Raw genomic sequence first — 16,776 nt, 5'->3', positions numbered from 1 at the left:
TCACTCACACACTCACCCTGTCACTCACACACTCACCATCACTCACACTCACCCTGTCACTCACACACTCAACCTGCCACTCACACACTCACCATCACTCACACTCACCCTGTCACACACTCAATGTCACTCACACTCACCCTGTCACTCACACACTCAACCTGCCACTCACACACTCACCCTGTCACTCACACACTCAACCTGCCACTCACACACCATCACTCACACTCACCCTGTCACTCACACACTCAATGTCACTCACACACTCAACTTGCCACGCACACACTCACCGTCACTCACAATTACCCTGTCACTCACACACTCACCATCACTCACACTCACCCTGTCACTCACACACTCAACCTGCCACTCACACACTCACCCTGTCACTCACACACTCACCCTGTCACTCACACACTTAACCTGCCACTCACACACTCACCATCACTCACACTCACCCTGTCACTCACACACTCAACCTGCCACTCACACTCACCCTGTCACTCACACACTCACCATCACTCACACTCACCCTGTCACTCATGCACTCAACCTGCCACTCACACACTCACCCTGTCACTCACACACTCACCATCACTCACACTCACCCTGTCACTCACACACTCAACCTGCCACTCACACACTCACCATCACTCACACTCACCCTGTCACTCACACACTCAACCTGCCACTCACACACTCACCCTGTCACTCACACACCATCACTCACACTCACACACTCAACCTGCCACTCACACACTCACCATCACTCACACTCACCCTGTCACTCACACACTCAATGTCACTCACACACTCAACCTGCCATGCACACACTCACCATCACTCACAATTACCCTGTCACTCACACACTCACCATCACTCACACTCACCCTGTCACTCACACACTCAACCTGCCACTCACACACTCACCATCACTCACACTCACCCTGTCACTCACACACTCAATGTCACTCACACACTCACCATCACTCACACTCACCCTGTCACTCACACACTCACCATCACTCACACTCACCCTGTCACTCACACACTCAACCTGCCACTCACACACTCACCATCACTCACACTCACCCTGTCACTCACACACTCAACCTGCCACTCACCATCACTCACACTCACCCTGTCACTCACACACTCAACCTGCCTCTCACACACTCACCGTCACTCACAATTACCCTGTCACTCACACACTCAACCTGCCACTCACACACTCACCATCACTCACACTCACCCTGTCACTCACACACTCACCATCACTCACACTCACACTCACACACTCAACCTGCCACTCACACACTCACTATCACTCACACTCACCCTGTCACTCACACACTCAACCTGCCACGCACACACTCACCGTCACTCACAATTACCCTGTCACTCACACACTCAACCATCACTCACACACACCCTGTCACTCACACACTCAATGTCACTCACACACTCACCATCACTCACACTCACCCTGTCACTCACACACTCAACCTGCCACTCACACACTCACCATCACTCACACTCACCCTGTCACTCACACACTCACCATCACTCACACTCACCCTGTCACTCACACACTCACTATCACTCACACTCACCCTGTCACTCACACACTCAACCTGCCACTCACACACTCACCCTGTCACTCACACACTCACCCTGTCACTCACACACTCACCATCACTCACACTCACCCTGTCACTCACACACTCAACCTGCCACTCACACTCACCCTGTCACTCACACACTCAATGCCATTCACACACTCACCATCACTCACACACACCCTGTCACTCACACACTCAATGTCACTCACACACTCAATGTCACTCACACACTCACCATCACTCACACTCACCCTGTCACTCACACACTCAACCTGCCACTCACACATTCACCATCACTCACACTCACCCTGTCACTCACACACTCACCATCACTCACACTCACCCTGTCACTCACACACTCAACCTGCCACTCACACACTCACCATCACTCACACTCACCCTGTCACTCACACACTCACTATCACTCACACTCACCCTGTCACTCACACACTCAACCTGCCACTCACACACTCACCATCACTCACACTCACCCTGTCACTCACACACTCAACCTGCCACTCACCATCACTCACACTCACCCTGTCACTCACACACTCAACCTGCCTCTCACACACTCACCGTCACTCACAATTACCCTGTCACTCACACACTCAACCTGCCACTCACACACTCACCATCACTCACACTCACACTCACACACTCAACCTGCCACTCACTATCACTCACACTCACCCTGTCACTCACACACTCAACCTGCCACGCACACACTCACCGTCACTCACAATTACCCTGTCACTCACACACTCAACCATCACTCACACACACCCTGTCACTCACACACTCAATGTCACTCACACACTCACCATCACTCACACTCACCCTGTCACTCACACACTCAACCTGCCACTCACACACTCACCATCACTCACACTCACCCTGTCACTCACACACTCACCATCACTCACACTCACCCTGTCACTCACACACTCACTATCACTCACACTCACCCTGTCACTCACACACTCAACCTGCCACTCACACACTCACCCTGTCACTCACACACTCACCCTGTCACTCACACACTCACCATCACTCACACTCACCCTGTCACTCACACACTCAACCTGCCACTCACACTCACCCTGTCACTCACACACTCAATGCCATTCACACACTCACCATCACTCACACACACCCTGTCACTCACACACTCAATGTCACTCACACACTCAATGTCACTCACACACTCACACTCACACACTCACCCTGTCACTCACACACTCAACCTGCCACTCACACATTCACCATCACTCACACTCACCCTGTCACTCACACACTCACCATCACTCACACTCACCCTGTCACTCACACACTCAACCTGCCACTCACACACTCACCATCACTCACACTCACCCTGTCACTCACACACTCACTATCACTCACACTCACCCTGTCACTCACACACTCAACCTGCCACTCACACACTCACCATCACTCACACACTCACCCTGTCACTCACACACTCACCATCACTCACACTCACCCTGTCACTCACACACTCAACCTGCCACTCACACACTCACCATCACTCACACTCACCCTGTCACACACTCAATGTCACTCACACTCACCCTGTCACTCACACACTCAACCTGCCACTCACACACTCACCCTGTCACTCACACACTCAACCTGCCACTCACACACCATCACTCACACTCACCCTGTCACTCACACACTCAATGTCACTCACACACTCAACTTGCCACGCACACACTCACCGTCACTCACAATTACCCTGTCACTCACACACTCACCATCACTCACACTCACCCTGTCACTCACACACTCAACCTGCCACTCACACACTCACCCTGTCACTCACACACTCACCCTGTCACTCACACACTTAACCTGCCACTCACACACTCACCATCACTCACACTCACCCTGTCACTCACACACTCAACCTGCCACTCACACTCACCCTGTCACTCACACACTCACCATCACTCACACTCACCCTGTCACTCATGCACTCAACCTGCCACTCACACACTCACCCTGTCACTCACACACTCACCATCACTCACACTCACCCTGTCACTCACACACTCAACCTGCCACTCACACACTCACCATCACTCACACTCACCCTGTCACTCACACACTCAACCTGCCACTCACACACTCACCCTGTCACTCACACACCATCACTCACACTCACACACTCAACCTGCCACTCACACACTCACCATCACTCACACTCACCCTGTCACTCACACACTCAATGTCACTCACACACTCAACCTGCCATGCACACACTCACCATCACTCACAATTACCCTGTCACTCACACACTCACCATCACTCACACTCACCCTGTCACTCACACACTCAACCTGCCACTCACACACTCACCATCACTCACACTCACCCTGTCACTCACACACTCAATGTCACTCACACACTCACCATCACTCACACTCACCCTGTCACTCACACACTCACCATCACTCACACTCACCCTGTCACTCACACACTCAACCTGCCACTCACACACTCACCATCACTCACACTCACCCTGTCACTCACACACTCAACCTGCCACTCACCATCACTCACACTCACCCTGTCACTCACACACTCAACCTGCCTCTCACACACTCACCGTCACTCACAATTACCCTGTCACTCACACACTCAACCTGCCACTCACACACTCACCATCACTCACACTCACCCTGTCACTCACACACTCACCATCACTCACACTCACACTCACACACTCAACCTGCCACTCACACACTCACTATCACTCACACTCACCCTGTCACTCACACACTCAACCTGCCACGCACACACTCACCGTCACTCACAATTACCCTGTCACTCACACACTCAACCATCACTCACACACACCCTGTCACTCACACACTCAATGTCACTCACACACTCACCATCACTCACACTCACCCTGTCACTCACACACTCAACCTGCCACTCACACACTCACCATCACTCACACTCACCCTGTCACTCACACACTCACCATCACTCACACTCACCCTGTCACTCACACACTCACTATCACTCACACTCACCCTGTCACTCACACACTCAACCTGCCACTCACACACTCACCCTGTCACTCACACACTCACCCTGTCACTCACACACTCACCATCACTCACACTCACCCTGTCACTCACACACTCAACCTGCCACTCACACTCACCCTGTCACTCACACACTCAATGCCATTCACACACTCACCATCACTCACACACACCCTGTCACTCACACACTCAATGTCACTCACACACTCAATGTCACTCACACACTCACCATCACTCACACTCACCCTGTCACTCACACACTCAACCTGCCACTCACACATTCACCATCACTCACACTCACCCTGTCACTCACACACTCACCATCACTCACACTCACCCTGTCACTCACACACTCAACCTGCCACTCACACACTCACCATCACTCACACTCACCCTGTCACTCACACACTCACTATCACTCACACTCACCCTGTCACTCACACACTCAACCTGCCACTCACACACTCACCATCACTCACACACTCACCCTGTCACTCACACACTCACCATCACTCACACTCACCCTGTCACTCACACACTCAACCTGCCACTCACACACTCACCATCACTCACACTCACCCTGTCACACAATCAATGTCACTCACACTCACCCTGTCACTCACACACTCAACCTGCCACTCACACACTCACCCTGTCACTCACACACTCAACCTGCCACTCACACACCATCACTCACACTCACCCTGTCACTCACACACTCAATGTCACTCACACACTCAACCTGCCACGCACACACTCAACTTGCCACGCACACACTCACCGTCACTCACAATTACCCTGTCACTCACACACTCACCATCACTCACACTCACCCTGTCACTCACACACTCAACCTGCCACTCACACACTCACCCTGTCACTCACACACTCACCCTGTCACTCACACACTCAACCTGCCACTCACACACTCACCATCACTCACACTCACCCTGTCACTCACACACTCAACCTGCCACTCACACTCACCCTGTCACTCACACACTCACCATCACTCACACTCACCCTGTCACTCATGCACTCAACCTGCCACTCACACACTCACCCTGTCACTCACACACTCACCATCACTCACACTCACCCTGTCACTCACACACTCAACCTGCCACTCACACACTCACCATCACTCACACTCACCCTGTCACTCACACACTCAACCTGCCACTCACACACTCACCCTGTCACTCACACACTCAACCTGCCACTCACACACCATCACTCACACTCACCCTGTCACTCACACACTCAATGTCACTCACACACTCAACCTGCCACGCACACACTCACCGTCACTCACAATTACCCTGTCACTCACACACTCACCATCACTCACACTCATCCTGTCACTCACACACTCAACCTGCCACTCACACACTCACCCTATCACTCACACACTTACCATCACTCACACTCACACACTCAACCTGCCACTCACACACTCACCATCACTCACACTCACCCTGTCACTCACACACTCAATGTCACTCACACACTCAACCTGCCATGCACACACTCACCGTCACTCACAATTACCCTGTCACTCACACACTCACCATCACTCACACTCACCCTGTCACTCACACACTCAACCTGCCACTCACACACTCACCATCACTCACACTCACCCTGTCACTCACACACTCAATGTCACTCACACACTCACCATCACTCACACTCACCCTGTCACTCACACACTCACCATCACTCACACTCACCCTGTCACTCACACACTCAACCTGCCACTCACACACTCACCATCACTCACACTCACCCTGTCACTCACACACTCAACCTGCCACTCACCATCACTCACACTCACCCTGTCACTCACACACTCAACCTGCCTCTCACACACTCACCGTCACTCACAATTACCCTGTCACTCACACACTCAACCTGCCACTCACACACTCACCATCACTCACACTCACCCTGTCACTCACACACTCACCATCACTCACACTCACACTCACACACTCAACCTGCCACTCACACACTCACTATCACTCACACTCACCCTGTCACTCACACACTCAACCTGCCACGCACACACTCACCGTCACTCACAATTACCCTGTCACTCACACACTCAACCTGCCACTCACACACTCACCATCACTCACACTCACCCTGTCACTCACACACTCAATGTCACTCACACACTCACCATCACTCACACTCACCCTGTCACTTACACACTCAACCTGCCACTCACACACTCACCATCACTCACACTCCCCCTGTCACTCACACATTCAACCTGCCACGCACACACTCACCGTCACTCACAATTACCCTGTCATTCACACACTCACCCTGTCACTGCTGTTTAATTTAATAAACTGATTGCTTTAGAAATATAATATAATATAATATATATTTCTGTTATTACTACAAATCAGATGAATATTTTGGGGAGACTGGATAGATACAGACAAAGAAATACAACAAGAACACACACACACACACACACACACAGAACTGATCCAAACACAGATTGTACTGATACAGAAACACACTCCAGATTCCTCCATCCGCCGTGAAGAAGGATTGGAGACACTAGCGGCTGTTACTTCCTTTACTTATGGTGTAAACATCAGAAGGGGCTTAGCAGATCCCCCAAACACACACACACACACACACACACACACATAACAGCTTAAAAACCTTTCATACACACAGCAGATCAGATTTATCTCAGTTTACCTGTCCATCCTCCTCTCTCTCTCTCTCTCTCTCTCTCTCTCTCTCTCTCTCTCTCCCACTCTCTCGCTCTCTCAGGTCTTTTCCTGCAGGGCGAGTGCAGGAGGGATTAGAAGTCTTTAATGAGGTCTGCAGGGAAATAGTCTTCCCTCTCCTTTTCCCTCTATCCCTTCTTCTATCCACCAATCCCTCTCTCTCTCTCTCTGGGGTTAGCAGTGTCTTCTCTTTTGTATCTATTTCCTTTACTCATTGCAGACATACTGAGAAATCCTCATCCTTTCAGACCCACTGTGCTGAGCTGTGTCAGTCATTCGTCTCTGACTTTTCCTCTTGACATGAAGGATCATGTGTGTGTGTGTGTGTGTGCGCACGCACCACGCATTCCTCCCTAATCTCATTAAAATGTGATTAACCGGCTATTACAGCTGATTGAGGCCAAATGATCAGAACATGAAGAACAGAGCGGATGTGCAGGGATTACACATGGATATACTGAGAGAGAGAAAGGAGCAGGGGAGAGGGAGAGAGAGAGAGAAGGAGGGACGAGAAGTGCAACGTTCTCTCCATCTTTCCCTCATCTGTTTTGGTTTGGCCACTTCAGAACAGTGGTCAGTTCAATAAAGCCCTAAGAGAATATGTTTACATCCTTCCCCTCCATAAAGACATTCAGGACATAAAGACTTCCAAAAACTTCTGCTACTGCTCCTATCCTCCCTGGAAAGAGTTGAATTCACCCAGACCCCGAGCACACAGCAGTGAGCAGCGAGGAGTATAAGCACTGGTTTTTAGCCATTTTTCTCCATTCTGTTTCTCCTCTGTTCTCGTTTTCTCCACTTTTACTCCATTAGTACTCTTGTTAATCTTCTCTTTTTCCCTCATCTCTCTCGTCTTTAGTCCTTTTGTCTGTGGGTGTTTCTGATAAAGTGGCCAGTGAGTGTCAGTAGAAGGGGGTGTTTCTGATAAAGTGGCCAGTGAGTGTCAGTAGAAGGGGGTGTTTCTGATAAAGTGGCCAGTGCGTGTCAGTAGAAGGGGGTGTTTCTGATAAAGTGGCCAGTCAGTGTCAGTAGAAGGTGTGTTTCTGATAAAGTGGCCAGTGAGTGTCAGTAGAAGGGGGTGTTTCTGATAAAGTGGCCAGTGAGTGTCAGTAGAAGGGGGTGTTTCTGATAAAGTGGCCAGTGCGTGTCAGTAGAAGGGGGTGTTTCTGATAAAGTGGCCAGTGAGTGTCAGTAGAAGGGGGTGTTTCTGATAAAGTGGCCAGTGCGTGTCAGTAGAAGGGGGTGTTTCTGATAAAGTGGCCAGAGAGTGTCAGTAGAAGGGGGTGTTTCTGATAAAGTGGCCAGTGTGTGTCAGTAGAAGGGGGTGTTTCTGATAAAGTGGCCAGTCAGTGTCAGTAGAAGGTGTGTTTCTGATAAAGTGGCCAGTGAGTGTCAGTAGAAGGGGGTGTTTCTGATAAAGTGGCCAGTGAGTGTCAGTAGAAGGGGGTGTTTCTGATAAAGTGGCCAGTGCGTGTCAGTAGAAGGGGGTGTTTCTGATAAAGTGGCCAGTGAGTGTCAGTAGAAGGGGGTGTTTCTGATAAAGTGGCCAGTGCGTGTCAGTAGAAGGGGGTGTTTCTGATAAAGTGGCCAGTGAGTGTCAGTAGAAGGGGGTGTTTCTGATAAAGTGGCCAGTGCGTGTCAGTAGAAGGGGGTGTTTCTGATAAAGTGGCCAGTGCGTGTCAGTAGAAGGGGGTGTTTCTGATAAAGTGGCCAGTGAGTGTCAGTAGAAGGGGGTGTTTCTGATAAAGTGGCCAGTGCGTGTCAGTAGAAGGGGGTGTTTCTGATAAAGTGGCCAGTGCGTGTCAGTAGAAAGGGTGCTGTAGTAAAGTTTCTAGTGGGTGTATATCTGGATCCAGATGTGGATGGTGTTGAGCTTGTCAGTGTACAGTCGGTCCGAGGCTGGATGCTGAGTGCTGTGCGTGCGTGTGTGTGTGTGTGTGTGTTCTCAGAGGAGAGTGTGATGGTGCCAGACTGCTGGCTGTAATATTCTTGCTGCCGCCAAATAACACCTAGTAATAACGGCATTATTTCACAGTGGGCTGGTTCTCCTGTGTTTAACCCTTTACTCTCTGAGGCACTGGGGGCCATTCTGAACAACCCGCACTGGTCCACTCAGCTCCACTGACCACACAGGAGCACATTGTAGTTCTACAATTACACACTGTAGTCCATCTGTTGCTCTCCATACCTTACCTTTAACATATTAAAGGGCCACTAGGTAGTATTTTAACCTTCAAATTACTGCTTCAAAATCATTGCGATGCTCCTCCGAGCTGAAACAGGGAAACCAGAGCCACTGTTGTTGCTATGCTGGACTCGGCAGTGCAGAAAATTCTATATATAATGTTTGGAGAAGGTTAGGAAACCACCCTCTCCCCCTGGCATTCCTCCTCCTGTTGATGTCAGGGTCAGGACAGTGTGGTAAAAGTTAATTAAACTCACCTGTAGGGGGAGCCCAGGCCCAAAAATAGTGAAATCATACCTAGTGTTGCTTTAAATAAAATTTATTGTGTAAATATTTTTTATTAATCACACTGGAATTGTTTTGTCCATTTAATTAGCATCATTTACCAGTGAATGTTTAATTTCCATTCTGATATGGGTTGATATTCGTGAGTTATAATAATCTGAGCAGGAGATATAGGTTGTGTCATATATGACATTTTATGAGTCCCACTGGTGACTGTCTGTGAGGAGTGTGGTGTGTTCTCCCTGTGTCCATGTGGGTTTCCTCCGGGTGCTCCGGTTTCCTCCCATGCTCTAAAAACACACGTTGGTAGGTGGATCGGAGACTCAAAAGTGTCTGTAGGTGTGAGTGTGTGTCGCCTTGTGAAGGACTGGTGCCCCCTCCAGGGTGTGTTCCCATCTTGCGCCCAGTGATTCCTGTTAGGCTCTGGACACACCGCCTCCCCGAACTGTATAAGGGTTACAGACAATGAATGAATTATAATTCAGGAGGAGTTACTATAATTTTGGTGTTAATTATTGTGAGATTACCCACCCCCACAGTTGTGTATAACAGACTATATCAGTATATAAAAGCTAATGAACGTAGTGGAGTGTGTGTGCCGTCGTCTTTTCCACCAGCTTTGTCTGAGGGTCATTCTGTTGACTGTGGAGATATAAATGAAAATAGCTGTATGTGTCTCTTGCCATGCTCTCCTCTTTAATATCTTTAATGCAGGGAGCTTGCGATGGCCTTTTCTAATGCCCCACTGAAGATAAGCTCCTCCGCTGGGCTTGATTTTTCATAGCAGTTATTGAATAATAAGCCTTAGGGTTAATCATAATATAATAGGCCTGGAGAAAGCCACATATTAACCCCAAAGCACTTTCACACAGTGGAGAGGATCCTACACGCTGCAAACTGTAACAGCTCCTGCGCTCCTGGAAAGAAGTACGCTAGATGTTTGCTCTGAGAATTTGATGGCAGCCTCGAGAGCATTAATGAGTTTGGATGGTTTCTTCTAACTTGTGAGATTAAAGCAGGATTGGGTCTCTGGTTTGATCCCTGCGACTGGCAGGAAATTGGAGATGGGGGGAAGTGAAGAAACGGCACTATCTTCTCCCTTAACATCCACGGCTGAATGCACTAGAGCAAGGCACACAACTGCCAACAGCTCCCAGGCACATGCACAATGCTAAAGGCACTGTATGGAGCTCCATCACTCCTGAAACAACAGTTCCCCTTCTCCCCAGCTCCAATACCACACTTTGCATTGAGCATGGTTACCTTAGTGCACATGTAACACCATGCAAGGCTTTACTTTTGAGATTTAAAAGACGAATTAAGGTGAATCATTTCTGGACCACCTCAGTCCTGTACAGAGATATCCTAATCAATGATTCTCACGTTTGTCTTCTTCAGGACGTGCTGTTCTAGATGTGGTGGTCACTGAGGGTTTGTATAAGGTCAGTAAAAAGGACAGAAGAGTGTGTATTGACTGGAGAAAAATCTCCAGTGCGTGTCCTTGTTTTTTTATCTGCGTCTCTTCTTCTGTTCGGAGGCTGTGTCTGGGGAAGTGGATTCTGCAGAGCTTTGCTAATCAGAATGTGAAAGATGCTTGGATAAGATCTCCACACACACCCACACACACACACACACACACACACAGAGAGAGAGAGAGAGAGAGAGAGAGAGAGAGAGTTTGATGTATTGTGTGGTTATTTCATACACTTCCATTCATTTTGAGACTATCCCCTTGCCTCTTGCCTTATTTACAAGTATTGTTAGCCTAATGCTAATGCTAACACTAACCTGACCCTACTCCAATACACACTTTACATTTCTGAACCTTAAAATTTAGCAGCATACTTTGTGGTGACCACAGAAAATTACCCAAAATATGAGTTTATAAACAAGTTTTGGTCCACACAAGTTTTGGTGATTTATACATGGTACACACACACACACACACAGAGTATGGGGAAGAGTACACTACAGGGCTAGCTAGCACAAAAGAAACTCCCGCTGCAGGAATAAAACAGACAAAGCTAATCCACAGTGACTGGAGCAATGGAACCCCTCTCTGAATTAAAGCACTCAGATGGATTGTGCATTGATTATTCTGGCCTGCTCCTGAAGGGAAGCAGCTTACTCTACTGTATCTGAAGAAGTTCACTCTAGTGACAGTTGGCATGTGTGTTACAGCCCTCACTTACTCTGCTACTGAAATCTTATCTGAGTTCAAGAAAGTAGTCTAAGAACTAATACAGCACACACAGGTTAATACTGTTCATCCAGTACATCCAGGTTTAAATTCCCTTTAAAGGGAAATGTGGAGCCTGGAGACTGGCTAATGCTTATGTTAATAACACAAAAGAATGGCTTGTGTATCTTTACACACAGGGCTTTAATCACACAAATGTGAACACTGGACATGTTTGATCTGAGTCATCAAACCAGAACCGTGTGTGTGTGTGTGTGTGTGTGTGTGTGTGTGTGACAGAGAGAGAGAGAGAGAGAGAGAGAGAGAGATATTTTGGCAGGTTTGGGACTGTGCCCAGGAGAAGGAGGGGGCCGATACGGCACTGATGGTCTGTTAGATGACAGGGTTGTGAAAGAGAGAGAAAAACTGTGTGAGAAAGAAAAAGAAACAGAGAGAGAGAGGAGGCGGAAATGAACTGAAAGAGAGAGAGAGAAATTGAAGGAGAAAAGTAGGGAAAGAGAGAGAAAGCGTGAGAGATAGACGGTAAGAAAAAAACCAGAAGAAGACAGGAACGAGGATAAATACTGAAAATATGAACTGAGTGTTCTCCTCCAAGTGTGTTGAGGATGCTTTGAAGGGATGTGATGGTACTTTGCTTTAAAAAACAGACCACCCTTGCTTAGTTCTAAATATCAGACTGGTAAGTCCTTGTCCAGACGGGCATTATTCCAGATAATGCTCCGGCTGATGTTTTCCGATTGATGAATTCCGTCTGATGTTCCAGTTGATATTCCAGATGATGTTCTGGTTGATATTTCAGATGATGCTCCGGCTGATGTTCCGGTTGATATTCCGGCTTATGTGCCAGCTGATGTTCCAGTTGATATTCCAGATGATGTTCCGGTTAATATTCCAGATGATGTTCCGGTTGATATTCCGGATGATGTTACAGTTGATGTTCCGGTTGATATTCCGAATGATGTTCCAGTTGATGTTCCGGTTGATATTCCGGATGATGTTCCGGTTGATATTCCGGCTTACATTTCGGCTGATGTTGCAATTGATATTCCAGATAATGTTCCGTTTGATATTCCGGATTATGTTCCAGTTAACGTTCCGGTTGATATTCCGGATGATGTTCCAGTTGATGTTCCGGTTGATATTCCAGATAATGTTTCGTTTGATATTCCGGATTATGTTCCGGTCTATGTTCCAGTTCATAATCCGGTTGATATTCCAGATGATGTTCCGTCTGATATTCCGGTTGATGTTACTGTGTATCTGATTGATCGAGATAGATCCTCTTCAGTCTGAACCACAAAAGTACACAAGAAATGGGACTGGCTTCAACACTAAACTTTGAGCAGTCATTTCGACCAATCACATTCGATTACATCATTCGGACAATGGCCTGCATTGTTACTATAGCAACCAATGTAGCCACAGTCTGATCACACAGATCTGATCTGGACACAGATCCAACTTGTCCCGCCGTGTTAACACAGCCTGCTGCTCTGCTCTGGTCTCAGTTCAAAGTTGGTCTTCCAGAAGTCAGTGGTCAGTGAGGGTCTCTGTAAGGTCAGTGCAGACAGCAGTGAGTGCTCACTTAGAGTGAAAACCTTGACTCGATGTCCTTGGTTCTGTCTCAGACTTCAGTCTCTCTCCCTCTAATTCTCAGTCTCCTTCACACGCTCATTCACTCACACACACACTTATGGACACTTTGACATACCCACTCATTCTTTCACACACTCATGGACAGTTTCACACACTCACTAAGTGATTCACACACTCTTACAATCACGCACACTTGTGGACAGTTTCACCATCTCACCCATTTATTCACACACTCATTCACTCACACACACCTGTAGACAGTTTCACACACTCACCCAGTCACACAACACACACACAACCCTGGACAGTTTCACACACTCACCCAGTCACATACACAGGCAGAGACCCCAGACGAGGCTCGAACCCTGGACCCCTAGACTTTCATTCATTCATTTATTATCTGTAACCGCTTATCCAGTTCAGGGCCCTGGACCCCTAGACTTTTCCTTTATTAAAGGTGCAGCTGTTCCACAGCGAAATGTGTCCATCTCTGACTTCACTTGTCTCTCTCCTCTGACCACGGCGTCTGGGTTAGCTCCTGCACTGATGGCACAGGCCAGAACTCGCTCAGCTTCAGCAGAAATAGACTCACTTTATCTTCACATCTGCAGCCGCCTCCGATTCTCCTCGGGGGCAGTGTCCTTGCAGACTGCCGGCTGGCGGGCAGCAGAATGGCCTCAGGGCCAGGGCTTGATGCTGCCGCAGCTGAACTCTCGAGGAAAGAGCTTTCACAGCGAGAAATCCTTTTCACTCTGCAGCTCCTATTGTGACTCAAGCTCTGACTGACTCCTGCTGTGAGGGTGTGTGTGAGAGTGTGTGTGGAGATGGGAGTGATTAGACTCTAGTGGCTGAAATGACCCCAGAGTGGGTCCTACTGGTAAATCTGTACAGTAAAGTAGTTAAAGGAATAATGATGATGATAGGGGGGCACTTTTTGACTGTAGTCTGAACAAAACTGGACAAAACGGTGACCATGACTCATTTAATTATTCTCCAATTCAATTAAAAATGTCGGTCCAAGTGATTCATTTTTCAGGACAAATGTCCAACTCCTCCCAAAGGTCCCAGGCTGGAGCGTCATCACTCCAGAGAACAGAGTTCCACTGTTCCAGCGCTAGACGTAGGTGTATGTGTTTGTATAAGTATGGGTGATTGTAGGTACATGGAAATATGAGTGTAGTTGTGTATGTGTGTGAGATTGTTGATCACTCAGGGTGTGTGTGTGTATGTAGTCTGTAGGGGTTTGTTTGGGTTTCTGCAGTTGTGTGTATATATGTACACGGGTGTGTGTTTGTGTGTGTGAGACTCACTGTCTGTTTGATGTCCGGGATTCCGATGCGAAACACCATCATGGCGATGTGTGTGTCGTCGGGGGCGGAGCTGGAGCTCCTCTCGCGGAGCCTCTTCTGCGGCTGCTGATTGGCTGAGGTCTGGTGGGCGGGGCCTGGGTTGGATGAGTAGGGATTGGCCGCGTGTCCTGGGTTCCCGCCTCTCATTGGACGCTCAGCTGCCGGGCGTCCGGTCATGAGGCTTTTCTGCCTGTGCCCCTCGTCCCTGCCTCCCATCCGCCCTCCCCTCCTCATCTCCTCCTCATCCTCCTCATCCTCCTCTCCGTCCAGCTCCCCGTTCTCCTCCTCCTGCCCTTCATCATCCTGATACTCCTCATCCAACTCCTCCTCTTCCTCCTCGTCCTCCTCCTCCTCCTCCGCCCCTGGGTAAAGGTGCTGACTGTTTCCCAGCATTCTCTGTTGCTCCTCGTCACTGGAGAGGGGGCTGAGTGGCATCGTCATGGCGACAGGGAGGGTGGCACCAACGGCAATGGCATCATCCCTGGAGACACACTGAGGACAAGAGAGAGAGAGACAGCAAGATAGAGAGACAGAGACAGTGAGACAGAGCGAGAGATTGAGCGAGACAGACAGCGAGACAGAGAAAGAGACAGACAGACAGCGAGACAGAGAGTGATGGAGAGAATATATAGAGAGGAGAGAAAGAGACAGACAGACAGCGAGACAGAGAGTGATGGAGAGAATATATAGAGAGGAGAGAAAGGACAGAGAAAGAGAGATTGAGCAAGAGAGAGAGAGAGATGGAGAGAAGATAGAGAGAGGAGAAAACGAACACAGAAACAGAGAGAGAGAGAACTGAAATTACTTATCAGTAAAAATCTATGCCTGAGAAAATTTTTCATGGGATTAAACGTTAAATAAGGAACACAATTCACTCCTCAATGCAAAATAGTAATACAACTCTAATGTATTACACACCTCCAAGCAGCAGGCATGCTGACAGGGTTATTGCACTTGTCCTGTGTGTGATGTGAGACAGACGCGGTGTAAGTGTGAGTGTAAAATGTGCAGAAACACACTCAGGACTCTGGCAGTAATGTCACACAGGGCAGATTTAGTCTGATTTCACACACCATTCGCATTACACTGTAACACAGAACACTCCAGAGCCAGGAGTTTGGTTCCAGAACCAAAACATCTGTCCACCGTCCGACTAATGAAGCCACTAACCGTGAACACACAGGAATGCTCCATTACCCAGAGTCACATTAGGCTAAAGCAAAATTAGCAAACGCAAAAAAAACCATTACAGCAACAACACGGCACATTCTGAAGAGAAACACTATCAGGCCTTAATCATCCGTTAAGAACCAGGGCACACACTGTGGGTTTAATCTCTACAGAAAAGCAAGAAATGAAAGGGGACACTCTGGAGCAGCTGCATATGAGTCTAAGGTAACTGTGCGCAATGCTACGTTTCGCTAGCCGACTGCATTGGGTTGTGTTCTCTAAACTGATCTAATCTAAATCAGCACCTGACCTCACTAACGTTCTTATAGCTAAATGCAATCAAATCCTAACAGCAGTGTTCCAGGGTCTAGTCTACAATCCCTCCCAGAAGAGTAGTTACTGAAGCAAACAGGGGAGTAAACCCCCTTGTCATACACTTCATTTCAGAAGAAGTGTCGGACAGAGAAGTGTCCACAAACTTTTGGCCATGTAGCTAGTCTGTTTGTAGCAACTATTGTTTTATTTGAAAAATG

At 48.5% G+C, this 16,776-nt stretch overlaps 1 protein-coding gene across 1 annotated transcript in view; it reads right to left on the bottom strand.

The window, feature by feature from the left end:
* Positions 1 to 16,776, bottom strand: part of shank1 (SH3 and multiple ankyrin repeat domains 1) — a 122,735-nt gene that overhangs the window by 61,429 nt on the left and 44,530 nt on the right. The window contains exon 2 of the mRNA XM_066641938.1: positions 15,035 to 15,565. Within this exon, the coding sequence (XP_066498035.1) occupies positions 15,035 to 15,514 (480 nt within the window). The 5' untranslated portion in view covers positions 15,515 to 15,565. The remainder of the gene's footprint in view (positions 1 to 15,034; positions 15,566 to 16,776) is intronic.

The sequence above is a fragment of the Hoplias malabaricus genome, chromosome 13 (genome assembly GCF_029633855.1).
Source record: "Hoplias malabaricus isolate fHopMal1 chromosome 13, fHopMal1.hap1, whole genome shotgun sequence".
NCBI classification, from domain to species: domain Eukaryota; kingdom Metazoa; phylum Chordata; class Actinopteri; order Characiformes; family Erythrinidae; genus Hoplias; species Hoplias malabaricus.
Note: the sequence above shows the minus strand (reverse complement) of the source record. Positions and strands in the feature narration are given on the sequence as shown.